General features: G+C 58.3%; 1 protein-coding gene across 1 annotated transcript in view; it reads right to left on the reverse strand.

Moving 5' to 3' along the window:
* The window catches only part of CACNA1I (calcium voltage-gated channel subunit alpha1 I), a 113,272-nt gene that overhangs the window by 91,882 nt on the left and 1,355 nt on the right, over positions 1-20,035 (reverse strand). The window contains exon 2 of the mRNA XM_037845787.1: positions 11,329-11,579. Within this exon, the coding sequence (XP_037701715.1) occupies positions 11,329-11,558 (230 nt within the window). The 5' untranslated portion in view covers positions 11,559-11,579. The remainder of the gene's footprint in view (positions 1-11,328; positions 11,580-20,035) is intronic.

Genomic DNA, 20,035 nt, shown 5'->3' on the forward strand with positions numbered 1-20,035 from the left:
ATGGCGACCACCACCCTCCATCCTGCAGGCCTGGCTGACAGTCACGGTTTCCGCAACGCAACTCGGAGGGGTTCGGGGAGGGTGGGTGGGGGCGGGAGTGCCGGGTTTGGCGGGGGTGGCCAAGTTTGTTTTTATTTTTGTCAAATCTGAGATCTGATCCATTTCCCCGGGCGTGCCTCAGTTGTCTGATCAAGCAGAGGAAGGGGAGTGTGGGCAGCACTCTCCCGGGCCGGGGAGGCAGGGAAGGAGGACTGGCCCTATATGGGAGGATGGGGGGCTCAGGCCTTGGACTTTCACAGGCCAGGACCTCAGATTCTGGACCCCAGTTCTTAGGCCGGCTCTGGGCCGCTCTGAGGCCAGGTCCACCAGCATTCGTGGAGCACCGGCTGTATGCCTGGCCTGTGAGCAACCAGGCTCAGCTCCTTTTCTGGAGGCACCGAGTGGGCCCAGAGCTCAGCCCCACTCGAGGACCCTGGTGTGACATGTGACTGTGTAGCACCCACTAGAGTAACAGTGGCAACCGCAGTCGAACATCAACTCTGTTCCAGGCCCTGGGCTTTAAGGATACTCATTCATTCATTCATTCATTCAACTAATATTTATGAACACAACCACTCCGGAAAGCTGCTTGGTAGCATACTAAAGCTAAACATAGGCTCATGCGAGGGCCCAGCAGGGCCACTCTGGGTATGCCCAGGAGAAAGGCAGATAAAAGTCCCCCAAAAAAAGAAACACACCTAAACAGTCATAGCTGGATTATTCATAACAGCCGTGACCTGGAAACAGCTAAATGCCCATTAACAGGAGAAGGGGTTAAAGAAACCGAGATAGGTCAGTTGTTTTCTGCCAGGGACAATTTTCCTCCTAGGGGACATTTGGCCATGTCTGGAGATATTTTTGGTCATCCCAACTAGGGGGATAGAGGGGTTGCCACCATCAAAGGACAGCTGCCCACAGCAAAGAATTATCTGGGCCCAAAGGTCAGTAGTGTTGAGGCTGAGAAACCCGAAGGCCCATCCGCAGTTGAATCCAACCAGACATCGAAAAAGAACTAACTACTCGTCCCAACAAGAGCAAGGGTGAATCTCACGGGCATAAATGTGGGGTAAGAGAAGCCAGACACCAAAGAGCAAATAGTGGGTGAATCCAAGTATCTGAAATTTAAAACCAGGTGAGATTAATGCACAGTGAAGGAGGTCAGAACAGCAGTTTCCTTGGGGGGTGTCAGCTGGGGAGCGGGTAGGGGAGGCGAGGCAGCTTCTAGGGACTGGAGATGTTCTGGTTTTGGCCTGAGTGGGGGCCGCAAGAGCATATTAATGCAGAAAATTCCTCGGGTAGTACACATGATGTGTGGATTCCGCAGCACGTATGTTTTAACTCAATAAAAATTTTAACAAAAAAAAAAATTATGAAAAGTCCTGAGAGGGCAGGAGAAAGCTGTTCCATAAAGTGAAAGGCGGAGGGCAGATGGTCCCAGGCCTCGCTCCACTTACATACCTCCGCTGACAAGGAGCTCCTCACATGACAAAGGGCCCTTCTAGGCCGAATGGTTCTGCTTAAGAGCTATGGAGCCTCAGTGGGCTTGGACTCCTTAGAAGGCGGCACAAGGCAAGTGAGCCCCCCTCTTTTTTTGTCCCTGCTCCCACCCCCGCTTCCTGGAGTTCCCGCTATATGAGAACTCATTGGACTTGGCCAAAGTCTCTGATTCCCAGATGCCCAGCAGACCGCCATGCCCAGTGCAGACAGCTGGCGAGGGGGAGGCAATGGCAGGGGCTGCAAACTCGGAAGAAAACCCGAGGTGGACGGTCCACAGGAAGGAAGCTGCAGCCAAGAAGACTTGCCAGACGCCTCTGCTTCAGCCACTGCTGAAGAGAAGCGCCAGGGCCTCACTGCCTGTGAGCTGACCCAGCCTCAGGAGCCCGCTCCAAAGAAGGTGGGCCTACAGGAAAGCCTCCCTGCCTCCTGGGCCGGGGGTGTGGACACCGGGGGTGTGGACACCAGGGGTGTGGGCTCTAACAGAACTTCAGACTCCCCTCCTCACAGCAGCTTTCAAACTCAACGTCTGTGGTCTTTCCCTGGCCCCTCACCCCCAGCCAGGCTGTGCTCTCCAAGGGAAGAACACATCCATCCCATTGTACCTGGACACAGGTAGGGGCATGCACAGCCTCAGGAAAGAGTGAGGTCCCCATCACTTGAAGGAATCAAGGCAGCTAAGGAGGGATTTCTGGACTGCCTTCCTGCCCTGAACTCCCCCTCCTCTCCTTTTTAACTCCCATCACTCATTCGTTTATTCAACATGCCCTCGCTGAGGCCCTCCTTCTGTGCCTGGTCCACAGTGGCTCTTGGGACCCTGGATGGAGGAGACACAGTCCCTGCCCTCTGGAGACCACCGGTGGAGACAGCCATGGAGACGCTAACTCAAACACAAGACAGAAGGAGCCAGGGCTGGGCGGAGAGAGATGGCATTCTCCCTCCACCTCCAGGGGGGCCTGTCCCCCAACACACACCTCCCTTGTCCGGTGCATTCACACAGGGACATGCTCATACACCAGGGCACACGGAAGCACAGGAGCCCCCACACCTGTCTGCACCCCTCCTCCACGCACCAGCGCCACGTCCCGCTGCCCCAGCAGCACGCGCCCTGCTGACCCCGCTCTCCTTCTAGAACAGAGCTTCTTAGTGTTCTCTGTGCCCCAACTCCTTGGGGGAGCTCATAGGTGCCTTCTCAAAATAATGTTTTGCGACGCAATTAAAAAAAAAAAAAAAAAAAAACCCTTAGGATTAGAAGTCAGTGCCATTAAAAGAGTTATCAAAATATTTTTTTAAAATGAATTTGTGATACAGAAATATTTGTGCCTCTTTAGCAACACAATAACAAGACGCAGTGGTGGGTTTAACAATTATGTGATTTCAACACAATGATGAATGTAAATGCTATTCTGAGAGCTCTGCAGCAACCATGATGTGCCATGAAAACATCGGTGCTTTCTACCCGTGACCCTCACGGGAACCACTAATACCATCGTGGTTTGTTACCTCTGTTCATAATGGAAGGAAAGAGGTCAGTGAAAACAAAGGTACGACATTTCCCCATCCAAGCCCACGTTAAGCCCTTATCCTAGAAACTCTACCCCTTGGGCTCCAGGGACACCGTGAACCCAGGTCAGGTCCTCCGCCTTCCTCGTGGTCTCCCTCCCTTACGTGCTGAGTGTCTTCTGGGCCCCCAGCCCTCTGGTCTCCCCCTCCTCTCCCTGCACCCCATCGGGATTTGAACTTGGGAAGAGAAGGAGGAAAGCCAGCCCCAGCTCCACCAGGCTGGTGGGGACAGGTATGTGGAAGGCAACCCCACGGGAGAGCTGGAGAGAGCTTAGCAGGAAGACATTCCAGCTGATTAAAAAGACATATTAATTTCTCTCCGAAGGAAATAAATGGGGCCGTTTGTCTCCCAACAGAGTGGCGAGGTGGTCTGAGGGATGGTGCAGGTCAAAGCGGGGGCAGTCAAGGCCCAGGCAGAACAGAGGAGTAGAGATCCAATCTTGTTTCAAATGCCTGGGAGGGGGCTGCTCTCCCTTAGCCACCAGCCCTTTTGCTAACTCCTGCTCTACAGTAGCTCCAAGACCTACTACCAGGCCTCTCGTTCTGCAGGCCCCGGGCCTGGCCACCGCCAGCCTGGCTGACCCTGGACAAGCGCTTGGCCTCTCTGGGCCTCATCTGACAAACATGCAATCTCCTTAGCTGGCTGAGCTGTCAGGAAGATGAAAGGAATCCAGCGCAGGCCAGGGCCTTAGAGAACGCCAGGGCCCGGCCTGCTCGCAGTCTTCCCCCTTCCCTCCAGAATCTAGCTAGACCCCAGTGACCTTCCGCACTAACCCCCAGCCCCGGCTCCAGGCTGGGGCCTCCCCAGCATCCCTGGTGACCCCTGACCCGGCGGCTTCCTCCATCAGATGACATTGCCCTCTCCCTCCACTTCTCCCCATATCAAAATCTCTCCTGTCCTGGCTCCTCCTCCTCCTCCAGGAAGGCCCCTGTGGCATCCCCAGGCAGGACAGGCTGTCCACTCCATTCTCCTGGGGCCCAGGCACTTCCACGGGCCCCTCTGCTCAGCCATTAACCCATTGGCTTCACAGGAGAGTGACTTGGGTGTGGCTCTGCCTTCTCCATCAGGCTGGGGACTCCTTGGGGTCACAGCTGGGGACATCTCTCAGGTCTAGAACAGTGCCCAACACATATTTGTTGAATGAATAAATGAATGAATCACTCAGTCAATCGATATCCATTGCAGGAGCCTCCTGCTTGGTCTCCGGGCCTCATTTTTTCTGCCCCTGAAGCATCCTCCATTCTCCTCTGGGAGCAACCATTCTAATAAATGAATCTGCCCATGTCCCATCCCTGCTGGATACCTATCGGTGGCTCCCCAGTGCCCACAAGATCAAGTGCAAGCTCTAACCTTGCCCTGTTTCAGCCACACTGAACTCCCTACTATTCCCTCTTCTGGAACACCATCCCTCGACTGTAATGGAAAACTCCTACTCATGCAGCAAGACCCAGGCTCAATGACCCTCCCCCAGGCAGGGCCAGGAGCTATCTTTAAACAGAAATCTCCTGAGGGCAGGGCCCTCCCCTGGCCCAGCCAGGCTCCTCTGATTGGCCATCTAGCCCACCCTGCTGACCAATGAGAATGCAGCATCCACTCTGGCCTCCATGAGCATCTCCAGGGTCCAACTTGACACTGACGTTCACTTCTGAGAAAAACAACCTTCTCCACGCCAGATGGAGGGAAACGGACAATTTGCCAGACATGTGGCGCTTCCTCCAGCAATGTTCGTTGCCCGTCTGGGCGTTCTGATGAGGCCAGGGCTGGAGGAGGAGGGGACCCTTCCCCAGTCATGAGCTGGCCCCATGAGTCTGCAGCCCTGGCTCCTGTCCACCCCGGCTTTGCTGATTACTCAACAGGTGATCCTGAGCGAGCTGCGTGCCCTTCCTCAGCCTCAGTCTCCCCAGCTGTAGAATGGGGAGTTTGCACACTCCCTGCCCTGCTACCTCATGGGAGGGGCAGAGAAAATCAGTCATGACAGGTGGGAAAATACTTTGTAAAGTGGAAAGTTCTGGAAAGTGTCGAACAAATGCAAGCTGCACAACAGGCCCATCAGGGCCAGGCCTGTGCTGGGAGCTAGAGCCACTGACCCTGCCCTCGGACCTCTCAGCCCGGTGAGGAGATAGAGCTGGCACTGGAAAATTACAGTGAGACAGCAGGAAACTCAGAGGAAGGACCCATAAAAGGGGGGCCGAGAGGGGAGAAAGCTGGGGATCCAGGAAAGCTTCCTGCAGATGTGGCCTGGAGGCTGGGCCTTGTACGGCTGGTGGGATTGTGCCATGGAGATGGGGAGAGGGCATCCCAGGGGGCTGGACCCAGCATAAGCCAGAGCCGGGGACAGGGGAGTATGGAAGCATCAGGAAACAGCAGCAGCAGCTTGTCTGAACTTCCGAGCAGGGTCCAGAAGGGAAACAGTGGTGTAGGATGGAGGGCAATCCAGGGTGGACTGCGGAAGGCCTGGAATGCAGGCTGACTTAGACTATTCTATCTAAGGAAGGCTTTGGAGTGAGGAGAGAATAAGCCAACAAACGATGGCAGGCAGGAAGGAGGGAGGGAGGGAGGGAGGGGTAGCAACAGCCCCTTGGGGCACACAGCACTTGACAGATGACAAACTGCTTCCAAACACTGGAGCCCAGGACCCTGAGGGGGAAGGCAAGGCAGGAGAAGAGAACAGGTCCAAGGGGAGAGGCGATTGCCCCAGGTCACTTGGCTTTGGGCTCCTGTCCCAGTGCTCCCTCCACTGGGCAGGGGCAGGGGTGGGGGGGGTGCAGCTCCCGCTGCCAAGTGGGGCAGGAGGGGTGGGATCCGCGGAGCCACCTGTTTAGACAGGAAAAGACAAAAGAACCCAAACTCAGATGCTCCCAAAGGCCCAGCTACAGAGAAAGGACCCAGACAGGAGGGATGGAGGTTAGATTAAAGAAGGACTTCCTGATAGTCAAGAGCCCTCAGAAAGGTCCTAGGAGTGGCTCAAGAGGTGCCACAGGTACAGCAGGACTTGGAGATGGCCTGCCCAGAGGCAGGGGGATGGACTCAATGACTAAGGCAAGGGTGGCAGGGAGACTGGTTGCGGGGTCTTCCTGTGGCAATGACCCCTTTCCCCCCACCAGATTTACTGCTTTCCGAGCTTTATCTCCCCTCACCCCTCCCTAGATACAAGCCCCTCCAGGGGGATCAGCCCTCTCTCCATAGCAGGCCCTAATAGCCTGGCCCACAGGCCTCTCAGACCGTTGCCAGATAGCCCCGGGATAGAGGGGCACAGCAGGGGGACAGGCAACCAGGCCCATGGCTGCAAAGGCACAGGCCAAGGGAGTGACCACACGCACAAGGAACACTGAGCCAAGGCGTCCTTGCAGACACCACCGAGATACTTCCTGAGGAAGGGAAATGGGGACCCCAGGTGGCCCCTTACAGGCTTTGATGCCCAGCTCTCCCCATCCTGCAGACTGGAAGACTGAGGGTGAGATGGGGCCAATGACTTGTCCAAGGTCACTCGGCAGCTGACGTCTCCTGCCTTGAGGCCCTCATGGCCCCCCCAGAGCAGGCAGGAGGCCTTCATGGCCGGCGGGCTCAGCACTGGCTGAGAGGTGGCGACAGCCCAGGAGCATGCCGGGAGGGGAGGGGGCTGCAACGTCATCAGGGAGTGGAGAGGTGGCTGCCCAACGGAGACGCTGGGCCCCGGAGGGACCCTCCCTCAGGTGCCCGGGACTGGGAAGCCGACCTCCGGACGCCAGCCTGGGGGAAGGACGGAGCCTCGGCAGGCACGTGAGAACCGGGCTGTGTCTTGGGAATCGGGGTTTCCATCCAGCCCTTCGGCACCCTGGCTGGGCAGCCCTGGGCCAGAGTCCCTTAGCTTCGCTGAGCCCGGCTTCCATGTAAAACGGTCTGTGCTGGCACCCGGCTCTGGGGCGGCTCTGAGGAGTGAAGGGAGCCGTGCGGGCTGAGCACCCAGCAAAGGAAGCCCCGGAGCTCGTTCTTCCTCCTCTGTGCCAGCCACACCGCACGGAGCTTTACGGGAATCGCTGCAGGTCACCCCAGGCGCCCCACCACCGAGAGGCGGAAACCGAGGCTTGAGGAGAGAAAACAGGGCACAGCCTGCCACAGGCCCTTCTCCCATGTGCAGCTGGTTACGCTCCTGAGAAACGCTCTTGAAGTCTAACCCAGGGCGGAACAGCGGTTTCCAAACGATTCGTCCTGGCTGCCTGGCTGTCCCCCTGGAGGGCATCGGGATCGATTAGCAACGTCTGCACGGTGCCGCCCGACTTTACCCAAATACCAGAACTGGCATCTGATTTTCCCGGCAAACACTGTTGCATGCATGTTTTTATCTAAAGGCCTGATGCCCGACATTTCAGTGAATCTACAAGCAGAGTTTGACTCAGCTCCCCGGGAGGGCCCAATCACAGGTAATATCAGTGATAACCTCTGCAGCAATTTTATCTAGTCTACGAAGCTCCATTTTCACACGTGGCCTTAGGTTCAGCTTTAGTCTTCAGCATAACCCTAGGGAGGGGGTGATACCAGCCCCGTTTGACAGGCCAGGAAACTGGGGCTCAGAGAGGGTAAGAAACTGCCCCATGGTCACACAGCAAGAGGCAGAACCAGGCCTGGTCTGTCTGACTCGAGTCCCCCACACTTTCCATGGCACCACATACCCCTTCTCTGTGAAACAAACCGTGCAACCAATCCCTTCCCTGACGTTTCAGACCCAGAGGCCTCCCAGCTGGCAGCATGTGCTCAAGGCCCAGGGAGCGAGCGGGGCTGCCATTTGGGTGAGGGGACCTTTCCCACCCCACATTGCCGGCTCAGGGAGGGTCTCTGGTGAGTCAGATGATGACTCAGGGCCCAGTTCTGGCCAAGCGAGGGCTGAGTAAGGGAGCACCCAGCTTCAGGGCCAGCAGGGACCCTGGAGCCCAGGATGGCATCTGGGGCAGACCCTCCTCACGCTGCCCTGCCCCCTCCCAGGCCTCGTGGACTCCACGGCTGCCCCCCGGCGGGCCCACCTCTGCTGCCCTCACACCTGCCATTCCTTTGTGTCCTCAGTGGGGAGCAGAACCAATCTTAGACTCTTAGACTCACGTGCTCTTTGCAACACAGAACTTCAGGGTCTTTGAATCACACAAGCTTAGCATTTCAGTGTTGCTGAGGCTTCTGTCTTACCTTTGAACGCTTCGACTCAATCACAGAAGTTTTGAGTCTGAGGGTCTCAGAACTTGACACTTTTAAGTGATTCTTCCTTGGAATCATCAATTCTGGCCAGGGAGCAGCTCAGAAGTCATCCAGCATGTCCCCCTGAGACCTGAATTACCCCCATCCCACCCCTACTCAGCAGCCTCTGCTGATGGAGGGGGAGAGGAGGGCTGGGGAGGGGGAGCCCCCTGCTCGCAGCAGCTCCAAGTGTTGGAAAGCCCCCCCTTCACTTGGCTGAATTCTGTCCCACCCCCGCCTCGGCTCCCCCACGCTTGGGCCCAGGGCTCTCCCTGAGGGCCAAGCCCAGCTCTGCCCAACGCGGGGAACCCTTCTCTCCCCTCCCGGGCGAGCCCCCTGTCGTCTCTAGGCCCGGGCTGACTCACACCCCTGAGGGGGGAGGCAGGAGGGTCGTGAGGACAAGAAGGAGCGAGATTCCAGGTCCTCTGTCTGCCTGACAGGCCAGGAACACGGGAGCCTGGGGTCTGCATGAGCTAGTTGGTCCTCATTGGATGGTGCTGTGGGCAAGTGAGGGGCTGCACCCCAGGATCCCAGGGCTGGAAGGGGATGTCCCATCCTCTCCCCTTACAGGGGAACGCACTGAGGCCCAGGGAGAGAGGAGACAGCCGAAGTCACACAGCTGGCTCATGGCAGGCAGGACCAGCCCGGCCCAGGGATGACCCCCACCCAGGGGCAGCTCCAGGACGCTCGGGCTGGCCAGACCTGCCAGAGCCCCTCAGAGGGGTTCCCAGGCAAGGTCATCCGAGCCATGCCCCTGCTCCAGCCTGGAGCAATGAGACATTCTCCTTGCCAGAATAATGGCTGACATTGACCGCCCTGTCCACCAGAGAGGTAAGGGGACTTGCCCAAGGTCACACAGCTCCAAGTGGCAGAGCCAGGATCAGCCCTGGTCGCCCAGCCCTGGCAAGGCCCGTGACATTGTTCCACCTCCTCCCTGACCCTCCAGCTGGCCTTTCCCTCAGACACCCCCTTCTCGGGCCTGGCTGCCCCCAGCTCACAAGCTGCAGTGTGTCCCCCACTCCTAGCAGCTCCCCAGAGCAGACCAGCTCTGCTTCTTGGTCCTCCATATGTTCCCAAGGCCTGACCCAGCATGGATGAGCAGACCCTCTTGCCATGTCTGAGAACCCCCTGTGCTGTCCCACAGAAGGGGCAGCGAGACCCCTGCCCTCCTCCGACAGGGGGCACCCAGCTCTGCCCTCCACTCACTCCAGCAGAGACCCTCTGGTTTCTGAGTGCCGGGGTCGGTCCAGGGTCCATCACCACCCCAGCCGCCTAGCAGGTCTGGGCCCAGGCCTTTCTGGGGACCAGCCTCGCCACCCCAGTCTGCATCCCAGGCGTCCCCCGTGTCCAGGGCTGGGCCTAGGATGGGGCAGCTCTTCCCATACTCCCCCATCCCAGGCTGTGTCCCTGGCAGCTTCCCGGCCCACTCCAGCTCGGTCCTGCAGCCTGACTCCCCCCAGCACCGCCCCCCGGCCTCTGAGGCCTCAGGCCCCAGCAGGGGCTCTGTTCTGCTGGGTGGGCCCCCAGGACCATGGCGCCACCAGCCCCCAGACCCCAGGCCCCACTTGACAGCTCAGCGGTCCTTCCAAGACCCAGATCTCTCCAGGTCACTCTCCTGTGTCAGACTCTTCACTGGCTCCCCACTGCTCTAAGAACACAGTCCAACTCCTCGCTGGGCCCGCAAGGCCCTGCAGACCCACCCTCACCCCCGCCAGCCTCACCTCTCCTCACTCCGCCCCTTGCTCCTTCCACTCCAACCACACCCATCGGCCTTCGGGTCCCCCTCCTCTGGGCCTTTGCTCGGGCTGCCCCTTCTGCCTGGAACACCCTCCTACCAAAGACTCAGCTGAGGCGCTGCCACTGTGCACCCAGCAAATACTGACCGAGCACCCACAATGGGCCAGGCCCCAGGCTAGGGGCTGGAATCCAGCCATGAACACAGCAGAGACCATCCTGACTTGGTGAGCCTTACAGTGCAAGTGGAAGAGACAGATGTTCAATTGGGTCCTGCAGCTAGAAGGTGACAAATGGGATGACACAACCCACAAAGAGGTCAGAGAGGCTGGTGGGAAATCACCTCCCGAGGAGGTGACGCTTAAGCTGTGATTTGAAGGATGCAGCATTGTTTGTCATTGTAAAATGGCATTGTAAAATGCCAATGTAAAAGCACTATAAAAGCTCTTTTACATTATGAACATTATGTCCTTATCGGATATATGTATTGCAATTATATTTTCCCATTCTGTAGCTTGTCTTTCCACTTTCTTGATTTTGGCCAGGTGAAGAGGGAAGGGAAAAGCATTTTAGACAGAGGGAACAGCATGTGAGAAGGTCCTGAGGCCCAGAAGAGCATAGGGGAGGAAGCCTGGTGGGGAGTGAGGTAGGGAGGGGGACGAGGGGAACAGGCCGGACCTTTGAGCCGGGTTAGGACTTTGCTCTGCACCTCGAGGGCAATGGGAAACCATGAAGGGTTTTAAGCTGAGAGTGACAGGAGCAGGCTGGAGGCAGGGGTGAAGGTAGGAAGACATGCGAGGCCACTTCTGCTGCTGCCCCATACCTGGGTGGAGCCCAGGAGGAGCAGGAGCCAGGCAGGCAGGACCTCACCCTGCGTGTTGGGACCAGCTGCCACCCGGGCTCACACCCACTGACTCCTCCATCATCTCCCTCATCCTCCCATGTGGTCACTGTCCATCAAACAGCTCAGTCACTGGGCTGACCCGGGGCTCCCATCTGAGGACGTTCTGAACCAGCCGGTCACTGAACTGACCCCACAGTTATCAGCGACTTCCAGAACCTTCACGTCAGAGAGACACCAGGTCCTCATCAGTCCAACCTCCGTGCCCTGTCTGTCTCCCTGAACCTGCCACCGGGGCCCCTCACCGTCACCAAGGCCCAACAGCCTCGCCCCAGGCCTCCAGGGCTCCCACTCAGAGCCAGGCAGGAGCACGCAGGGCCTCATCAGGGAACAGCCGGACCCAGGGCTGGGCCCCGGGACAGGGCCCCCTGAGCCAAGGCTACACAAAGGATATGGGTTACACACCATCTTGATGCACCAGTTCCGGGGGCTGGTGGTCTGTCGCAGGCAGAAGAAGGCAACGGGGGCCAGGTCCGGGTGTGGGACGTCCGGGTCGGCTCCATCCAGGGGCTGCTCCTGGCCTGGAGGGGACGGAGGGGGACTCTGGGGCCCCGGCTGCTCCGTGACTGTGGGCTCAGTGGCCGGGGCTGCGGCAGATGAGGGCGGCGAGGCACTCTCCGCCATGTTGGCACTGGGCAGGGGGCCCTGGGGGAGACAGAGGGTGGCACCTGGTGGGTGTAGGCCACAGGGAGGGACACGGCTTCAGCACCCAGCCCCAGGGTCTACAGATGCCCCACTGCTCAACCACAGGGTTGAGGGCAGAGCTGAGGGGCTAGATGCACCCAAGTTTGAATCCGCTTATAAACTGGGTGGTTGCTGAGCAAGCCCGGTCAACCTTGCTGAGCCTCGGTTTCAGCAAGTAAAAAGTGGGGAGAAGAAAACCTTCTTAGAAAGTAAACATGATCAATTTTTTACAATGAGCAGAATTATGTATTTATTATGTATTTATTACATAACCAAAGAGAAGGAAAATTTGCAAAAAAAAAAGGGGGGGAGGGTAGTTATTGTAAAGACCATCATAATTGCCAGGATGAAGGCTGTGATGAAGGAGAAGTTGGGGTGCTGTGGGATCAGCTACTTGGGGGACCTAGGCAAGCAGGGGGTGGGGGGATCTGGACAGACTTTCCCGAGGAGGCAACACCTGAGCTGAGATCCAGGGCTTGACCCAGGGCCCCCCAGCCCAGTGCATCATAAAGCTGGGACACTGAGGACCTTAGGAACCAAACTCAGTAGGAGAAACTGAGGCCCAGAGAAGGGGCAGGACAAGCACATAGTCAAATAACCTCAGGGATGACTTCACAGGTGGGTGACCTGTACAGCCACCCAGAGCCCGCACTTGGAAGGGCCCTGAGCTTGGTTTAATGCTCTTCTGTCACCATCTTGAAATTCTTAATAATTTTTCACCAAGGGGCCCCGTGTTTTCACTTTGCACTGAACCCCACAAATCACATAGCCAGTCCTGACTCTGAATCGGAGGCACAGGCTTTCCCCAACCATTCCCCTTCCTGGTTTCCTCAGATGCCCACAACAACCCCAGAAAGGATGTGTACACCCATTGGGCAGATGGGGAAACTGAGGCTCCAAGAAGGGAGGGGCATGCCAAGCCTACACACTGAGCTGGGTGTCGAATTAGGCCACATTTGGAGACCAGAATCCCAGCACCAGCCCTGCAGGCCCACTGACTGACAGGCAACTGTGGCCACCTGGCCCCCTCTGTGGGACCCCTCTGCAGCCAAGAGCCTGTCCAGACAGCCAATGACAGGAGGGACAGACAGCCGCTCCCCAGGGCCTGCCCCCCATGACCTCACCCGGGCTGCTACCAATCCCAGGAGCCCAGCCTGCTGAAGCCCCTGGGCCCTAGACCCCTGAGGGTGGCCAGACTGGGCAGGGTGAGTGGGAGATGGGACCCAAATCCCTGACACCCACAGGGCCACTGCCTGTGGCTGCTGAGCTATTGGCTGAGCCGCCCCGAGCTGATGCAATTGGACATTTCTCTGGCTCCCAGGGACGACGGGTGGCAGTTGGCGCCTCCTGTCACTTCGCCCGGCTGGTCAGGGAGGCAGTTTTCTCCCCAGCCCCAGGGTTTGCTCTTGGTTCCAGAAAAACAACCACAGGCCTTACATAAGCTCCCAGGCACCTCGGCCCGCCACGTGCCAACCCCCCTGGGCTGAAAACCATCCTCCCTGGGGTGGTTCCAGGTGGCTGGAGCCCACCACCCCCTCCAGCAACCCCACACTCCTGCCACACTCGGCACCTTCGGATCCTTTGGGGCCCGGCTCGCCCTCCTGCAGGCTCTCTCCCCAGAGCACCCTCCCCTCCATCAACCCAGGCCCTGTTCTTCCAGGCCTTGCTGATTCATTAATTCATCCAGCAAACATTTCCTGAGCACCTACTATGTGCAGGCTTGGGGGCTACACATGGCACCAGCCCCCCTTCAGCCAACACTCCAGAGAGGGAGAGAGATGAACAGGTCAATTAATTTCCCTCTCTCTGGTTTTCCACAGCTCTACTCACCATCAGACATGCAGTTGAGGTATCTGCAGCTTTATGATTCTGTGTCTGTCTCCCTGACTTGAAAGAAGGCTGTAACACAGCAGGGATTTGGGTCTGTTTCGTTCCCCGCCATAGCCCTGGCGCCTGGAACAGTGCCTGGGACATACTGGGCATTCAATGACTATTTGTTGAATGAACAAATAAAAAGTACTGGGAAGTAAATAAAGAGAGAGAGGTGAGCGTAGGGAGAAAACCCCCTTGTCCTCTCCAAAGGAAGAGACCTTTAAGCTAAAACAACTAGCACCAGAAGGTGCCGGCCACAGGGGCTCTGAGGGAACAGCATTCCAGGTAGAAGGAACAGCCTGTGAGGATGCTGGGAGGCCAGAAGGAGCACAGTGCGTTCGAGGAGCAGAAACGAGGCCCTTGTGGCTGAACCTGGGGTGGGATGAGATGGGAAAGCATGGCAGGGCCCGTTACACAGGGCCTGGTGAGCCCACAGGAGGAGCTGGGTTTTATCCCAAGTGCAACCAGAAGCCAAAGGAGGGCTTGAGGCAGGGGAGTGGCAAGCCTGGTTTGTGACTTTGAGCCATTGCTCTGGGGGCTGAGGAGGGAGTGGAGTAGAGGGCCAGGGGTGGAGCAGGGAGGCCGGGAGGAGGCTGGAGAGGGGGTGGCCTGGCCTCAGTGCGAGGAGATGAGAAGAGGGAGGGGTTGAGAAGGATCCTAAAGGTAGAATTGCTTGGCTGAGCTTCTGCCCCGATACCATCCTCACACAGCACAAGCAGCCGCCCTTCTCTGCAACCACATGGGCGGGAGCGGCTGCCCTGGGCCCTGGGATGGCCTGTAACCACCCCTTTCCTCGCACTCAGCTCCATCTGCCTTCATTCACTTGCTTTTTTACTCTCGTCCCTATTTAAAGCTGTCACACTGTGTCATCCGTCCACTTGCCTTTCCTCCCTCACTGTGGGACTCCTAGGGGCCACAACCACCCAGGCCTGCACCCTCTGACCTGCTCCCCAGTGACCACCCAGCCCTCTACCCTCTGACCTGCTCCCCAGTGACCACCCAGCCCTCCACCCTCTGATCTGCTTCCCAACGATGACCCAGGCCTCCACCCTCTGACCTGCTCCCCAGTGACCACCCAGCCCTCCACCCTCTGATCTGCTTCCCAACGATGACCCAGGCCAACACCCTCTGACCTGCTCCCCAGTGACCACCCAGCCCACCACCCCTGACTCACTCCCCAAGCCCCTAAGTCCAGCCCAGAATCCCTAAGCCCCTGTGGCCCAGCTCACGTCCCCAGCTGTCTGTGTGCCCATGGCTGGCAGGTGGGTTCCCCCGTGCACCAGCCCATCTGCAGACAGAGCCTCGCAGACATGAGAGGACTTGCTTCAGGTGACAGCGCTGCTGGATTCAAACTCAGGCCCACCTGGATCCAGAGTCTGAGCCACCTCCATGTCCCCATATCACCTCCCTCTCGTGCTCCTGGGACCTGACCCTGACACTCCCTCCCAGGGTGGGCCTGCCAGGCTGCGGGGTGGCCACTGGACTGGTCCCTGCAAGCAGGTGCCCGCTGTGTCTGGGACACTCCCCTGTTCCTGACTCCCCTGTTCCTCTGAGCCTCAGTTTCCCTCTCTAAAAGCGCAGCCCTCCTCCTACCTGCCTCAGAAGCCCTTGCGAAGAGGGAATGGGAGGTGGATAGGAAGGTAATCAGGGCCCGTGAAGCAGGTGCCTGAGCACAGGTGGGGCCAGCTGGGCTGTCCCACGGGGCCGCCAGCCCTGCGCCCCCAGTTCCCCAGCCCCCATCATCTCAGCACCACCAGCAGCTCTGGCTGAGCCTGACTTTGTACCAGGTGATGGGCTGAGGGCTTTCCACGTGGATTCCCAGCCCAGCCCCACAACACGCAGACCATCCTTGGTCCCACCGCACAGAGGGGAGCACGTGGCTCAGGGAGGGGCAGTGAGACCTGAGGTCACCCAGCTGTCAGGGGCAGAGCCAGCTCCAAGCCCAGTCTGTCCACTTGCAAGCCCAACCATTCAGGCACCACCTGGGACAGGAATAGGCATCTGGGTGCCCAGCACCCTGCAGATCGCCAGGCTGTGGGGATACAGTGGAGCTCCAGGGCCCTCAGAGGGTGGGGCAGGGGGTGGCCTTGTGTGCCCAGAGCTCAGGGTCCTGATGAGGCCCAGCCACACGGGTCCCTGTGTGCGTGTGTGTGAGAGAGAGAGTGTGAGTGTGTGTAAGAGAGAGTATATGTGAGTGTGGGTGAGTGTGACACTCAGTGTGTGTGTATGAGAGTGTGAGTATGCATATGAGGAAGTGCATACACGTGTGTGAGTGTGAGGGTGTGTCTGTGAGTGCCGTGAGCATGTGTATATGAGCGTGTGTGTTCACAGGCACACACGGGCACGCAACCTGCTTACTCCTCCATCAAGCACACACCAGCCTGTGTCCCTGCAGAAGAACAGGCAGCAATTACACACAGGGCCTCCTGGAGTCCCGCCCGGGGTGCTCTTAGCTGCCACAGTGAGGGGCAGTCTCTGGCACGGGCACGGAGGCAGAGGCCTGTGCTCCCACCCCACACAAGCCCATCTTGGCCTGTGACTCGCCTGGTGGGTGCCCTCGGTGCCCATCTATGCAGCGAGGGCCTAGGGGAGGAAGAGCTGGGGGGACACACGTGACCACACACCAGACACCAGGCAAGCTCCCGGGGCACCCCCACGACGTGCTCCCATTCTTGCCAGCTGCACATCCACGGAATTCTAGAATTCTGGAAGCTTGGAGTCCCAGAAACACAGATGGGTTTGTTTTTAGACACTAATGGGATCCAAATCTTCAAACAGGGAATCTCTGAAAACAAGACCCCTGAAGTGGCCTAATCTATCACCACACACTGATAAGCGACAAAGATCACACACTCACGTATACACAACATCACACACAATCAGGGAAACACAGACACGCACACACAGCACACACTCACTCACACACCAGTGCAGAAACTGCCCCACGGCCTGTAGAACAGTCTTTGGGAAGCTGTGGGAAACCTGCCTCGCAGAATCTTCCAGCTGGGATTCCAGAACCCTTGGAAGCCTCCCCTGTTCCCTCTTCTGCATGACAGTCCTGCAGATGTGTGACAACAGCCCGCCCACCCCTGAGCCTCATCTGCCCCAGCCCTGTAGTCACCAGCTCCCTCAATCATTCCTTGCAGAGAAATTTCCAGATCATCCGCCTTCCTGAGACCCCTCCCCAGTCACAATCTAGTTTGCCCCTTTTCCTCTGCAAGGGAAGGGCAACGTATGCATCAAGAACACCAACAGACAGGTCACCTGCCTGACTCCAAAGGTGGGGCCTCTCTTGATGCAGCCCGACAGCCCCAGAGCCCAGCTGGCAACCCTGTAACACTGTGGCCTGTGGTCCACTGATGCCCTCAGATCTTCTTCAGAGGAGCCACAGCCAAGCCAGGGCTCCTCTAGACTGAAGAGAGATGGCTGAAATTTGGCCTCCAAGTGCAGGACCTGACAGGAAATTTGCTCTGGTCCGGCCATCTGAGCCTGCCCACATCTTGCAGTCACCAAAATCGACAGCTAATTCTCCCAGCTTTGCAAAGCGTTCAGTGAACTAGATCAGCAACCTCTCCCATGACAGCTAAAAAGAATCACAGCCAGCATTTACTGAGCACTTACTGTGCGCCAGGTACAACCCAGGGTAGGAAATGCTATTGTTATCTCTACTTTATAGGTAAGAGAACTGAGATGCAGGAAGGTTCCAGGATTTTCCCAAGGTCAAGAGCTACTTAGCGAAAGAGATGGGATTTGAATCTGGGCAGCCCAACTCCAGGTCCCCAGTTAAACAGTTGCCCAGGCCAGGCTGTGGGCAGGAGGTTCAGCCCATGTGCCTGCCCCCTCCCCACCGCCCTGTCCCCAGGGCTGTCCCCAGCATCCTCACTGTTCTTCAGTCACTCTCGGCCTCGTAACAAGTGCCAGCAAGTGAAGCTGCGCTTGAATCTCCGTTGGTGTGTTTGACCAGCTCCCAGCGTTGCCACTGTTGATAATTTTTTATTCTGCAGTAATTAGGGTCTTGGGTTGTTACTTCATCTAACAAATCAGAGTGACTGTGGTCCCTGACGAGAGGGAGGGTGTTCCAGAAACAGCACTGAGTCAGGAGTCCTGGGACCCAGGTTCGGGTCCACCTCCACCCTCACCACATTACACAGCCTCACCCAGATTCATTTCCTCTTGCATAAAATGCAGAACACGAAACTTCTCTACCTCACAAAAAAGATAATAAATGGGAAAGTGATTAGGAAAGTGCCTTACTGAAAGAAAACCAGCTTTGCTGTACCAAGCCCGATGCCAGGCAGCATAGAGATACTTCTAAGCCTCACAAAAAATCTTTTAAGGTGGCAGACAGTACCCCAATTTTGCAAGAAGCTGCTGCTCCTGGGATGCTAAGTGACTTGCCCCTCTGGGCCATGCTTGTGATCGGCAGGATGAGACACACAGGGGAGACAGGCCTGAGTCCCTAGGCCAGCACGGGGTGGGGGTGGGGGGTGCCTGGCTGGTCCCCAGGGTGGTGGTCAGCGGGGACGGGAGGGTAACCCTGAGGCTCCTCTCAAAATGGACTAGAACCCAAGATAAAGGGAAGATGAGGGAGGTGGGGCTGCGGAGGTGAAGCGCCAAGGTCTGGGAGGCAGGCCTGGGTTGACCACGAGCGGACACGGGGCCCTGGGGCAGGAGGGGGGCCCTGGGGCAGGCAGGGGGCCGCAGAGTCTCTCCCAGGGCTACAGAAGCCCCAAGAGGGTAGGGGCTGTCCCATCCCTCCTGTTCACCACTGGGTCCCAAGGGAACTGGAACAGGCTCGGTGCATAGTAGGTGCTTAAGAAAGAGACGAGGGGAAAGGAAATCTGGAAACCAGATCTGTTTTCTTCCTTCTGGAGACTGGCAGCCATGAAGGGGAGATATCAGCCCACAGGTTCCTGGATATCAGGATCCACAGGCCCACAGACCCAGGAATCCACACACCCACAAAGCCAAAGAATGCACACACACCAGGCCCACAGATGACGGAGCCACACACACACACACTCAGAGGCTCACAGACCCGCAGCCCTAATAGGCCCAAGAGCCCACGGACTTACAGATGCAAGGAGTCCAGGGATACACGCGCACACACAGACACACACACACACACACACACACTGTGCCAGTGGTTGACAGCACCCTGAGGTGTCTCTGAGCCCCAGCCCAGCCCGGGGGTGGGGGCATCTAGGCAGGGCACATCCCGGGAACAGCTAAGAAGAACATGTTCTGCAGAAAAGAAGAGGAGGGAGGGCAGGGGACAGAAAGGAGAGGTGGGGGAGGGAGGAGAAGACAGGGAGAGGAGCGGGAGGAGGGGGCGCAGGCTGGAGGGAGAGGTGGGGGGAGGTGAGGGAAGGCCTCCCCTTCCCCGAGGGCCCCACACATGTCCCCTCCTTTGGACCCTTACTAGGCAGGTCCTGAGCCAGGGGCTGGGGAATCAGAGGTCGAGGCAGGCCGCAGACAACGGGGAGACAGGCGTGAACCAAGGAACCACAGCAGAGCCTATCCTGTTGCCTTGGAAAGCGCCGAGAAGCTGCAGGGGGCGGGAGACCCCGTGAGCCTGGGGCAGGGACAGAGTGATATCCAGAAACATACTTTCCTGGAGCCCCTTTCCGAAGGCCCGGCCCAGGGGCAGGGGGAGAGGTGACGAGGGACCCGCAGCTCTCACACTGAAGGGGCCTGGGGGAGGGGCGTCGGAGGCGGCGAACCCCTGGGCGCAGGGTGGGGATCCAAGAGGCTCTGAAGTGGCAGCTCCTGGAAGCGCCCCGGCTGGGCTGCAGGCTCGTGTGGGGCAGACGAGAGGCACAGGGACGGTGTCTGGAGCCAGCGAGAGAGGATGGGGGGAGGGGCTTCCCACAGCCACCTCCATCCCCCCCTCCCCACCCAAGGTCAAGGAGACTCAGCGCACAGGGATGGCCAGAACTGCCTCTGGATGTCCCTCGTGGGCCTCGAAGACGCCCTCTCAGCCTTAGCCCACTCCCCAGGGCCCGGGAGGGTGGGGGGCAGGGGGGGTATGCAGGACTGGGGCAGAGGAGGGGGGTAAGAGGGTGGAAAGCCTCGGCCAAATAAGGGGGAGGGGCTTTCGGTCAGGTCACAGCTCCTCCCCTAGCTGCCCAGCATGGTGGCCCCGGGGCAGGCAGGGTAAGCTTGGAGCCGCCTGGAAGGGAGAGCAGAGGATGTGTATGAGGGACCCGTCTAGGGTACAAGGGAAGGGTGGCGGGCATCATGAATTTTGTGTCAGGTCGGCTCAGCCTGACCCCACCCCACCTCCAGGATGGCCCTTTTCCTCTTCCACCCCCAGACCCCAGCCCCAGAAGTGGTCCCCAGCTGAGCGTCACCTGTCTGGCCCTGGCCTGTCACTCACTGGCGTCCCCTCCCTCTGATCTGACGGCAGAGGTGGAAAGGGGGCAGGGAGATCTCTAGACTCCCCACCCCCACCCCCCTACCCACCCCCCTCCCAGCCCCTGGTCCTGGAGCCCGCAGAGAAAGTTTGTCCTGAAGGGTGGACAGGAGTTTCCAGATGCCAGTCT

Source organism: Choloepus didactylus, chromosome 8 (assembly GCF_015220235.1).
Source record: "Choloepus didactylus isolate mChoDid1 chromosome 8, mChoDid1.pri, whole genome shotgun sequence".
Classification (NCBI taxonomy): Eukaryota; Metazoa; Chordata; class Mammalia; order Pilosa; family Megalonychidae; genus Choloepus; species Choloepus didactylus.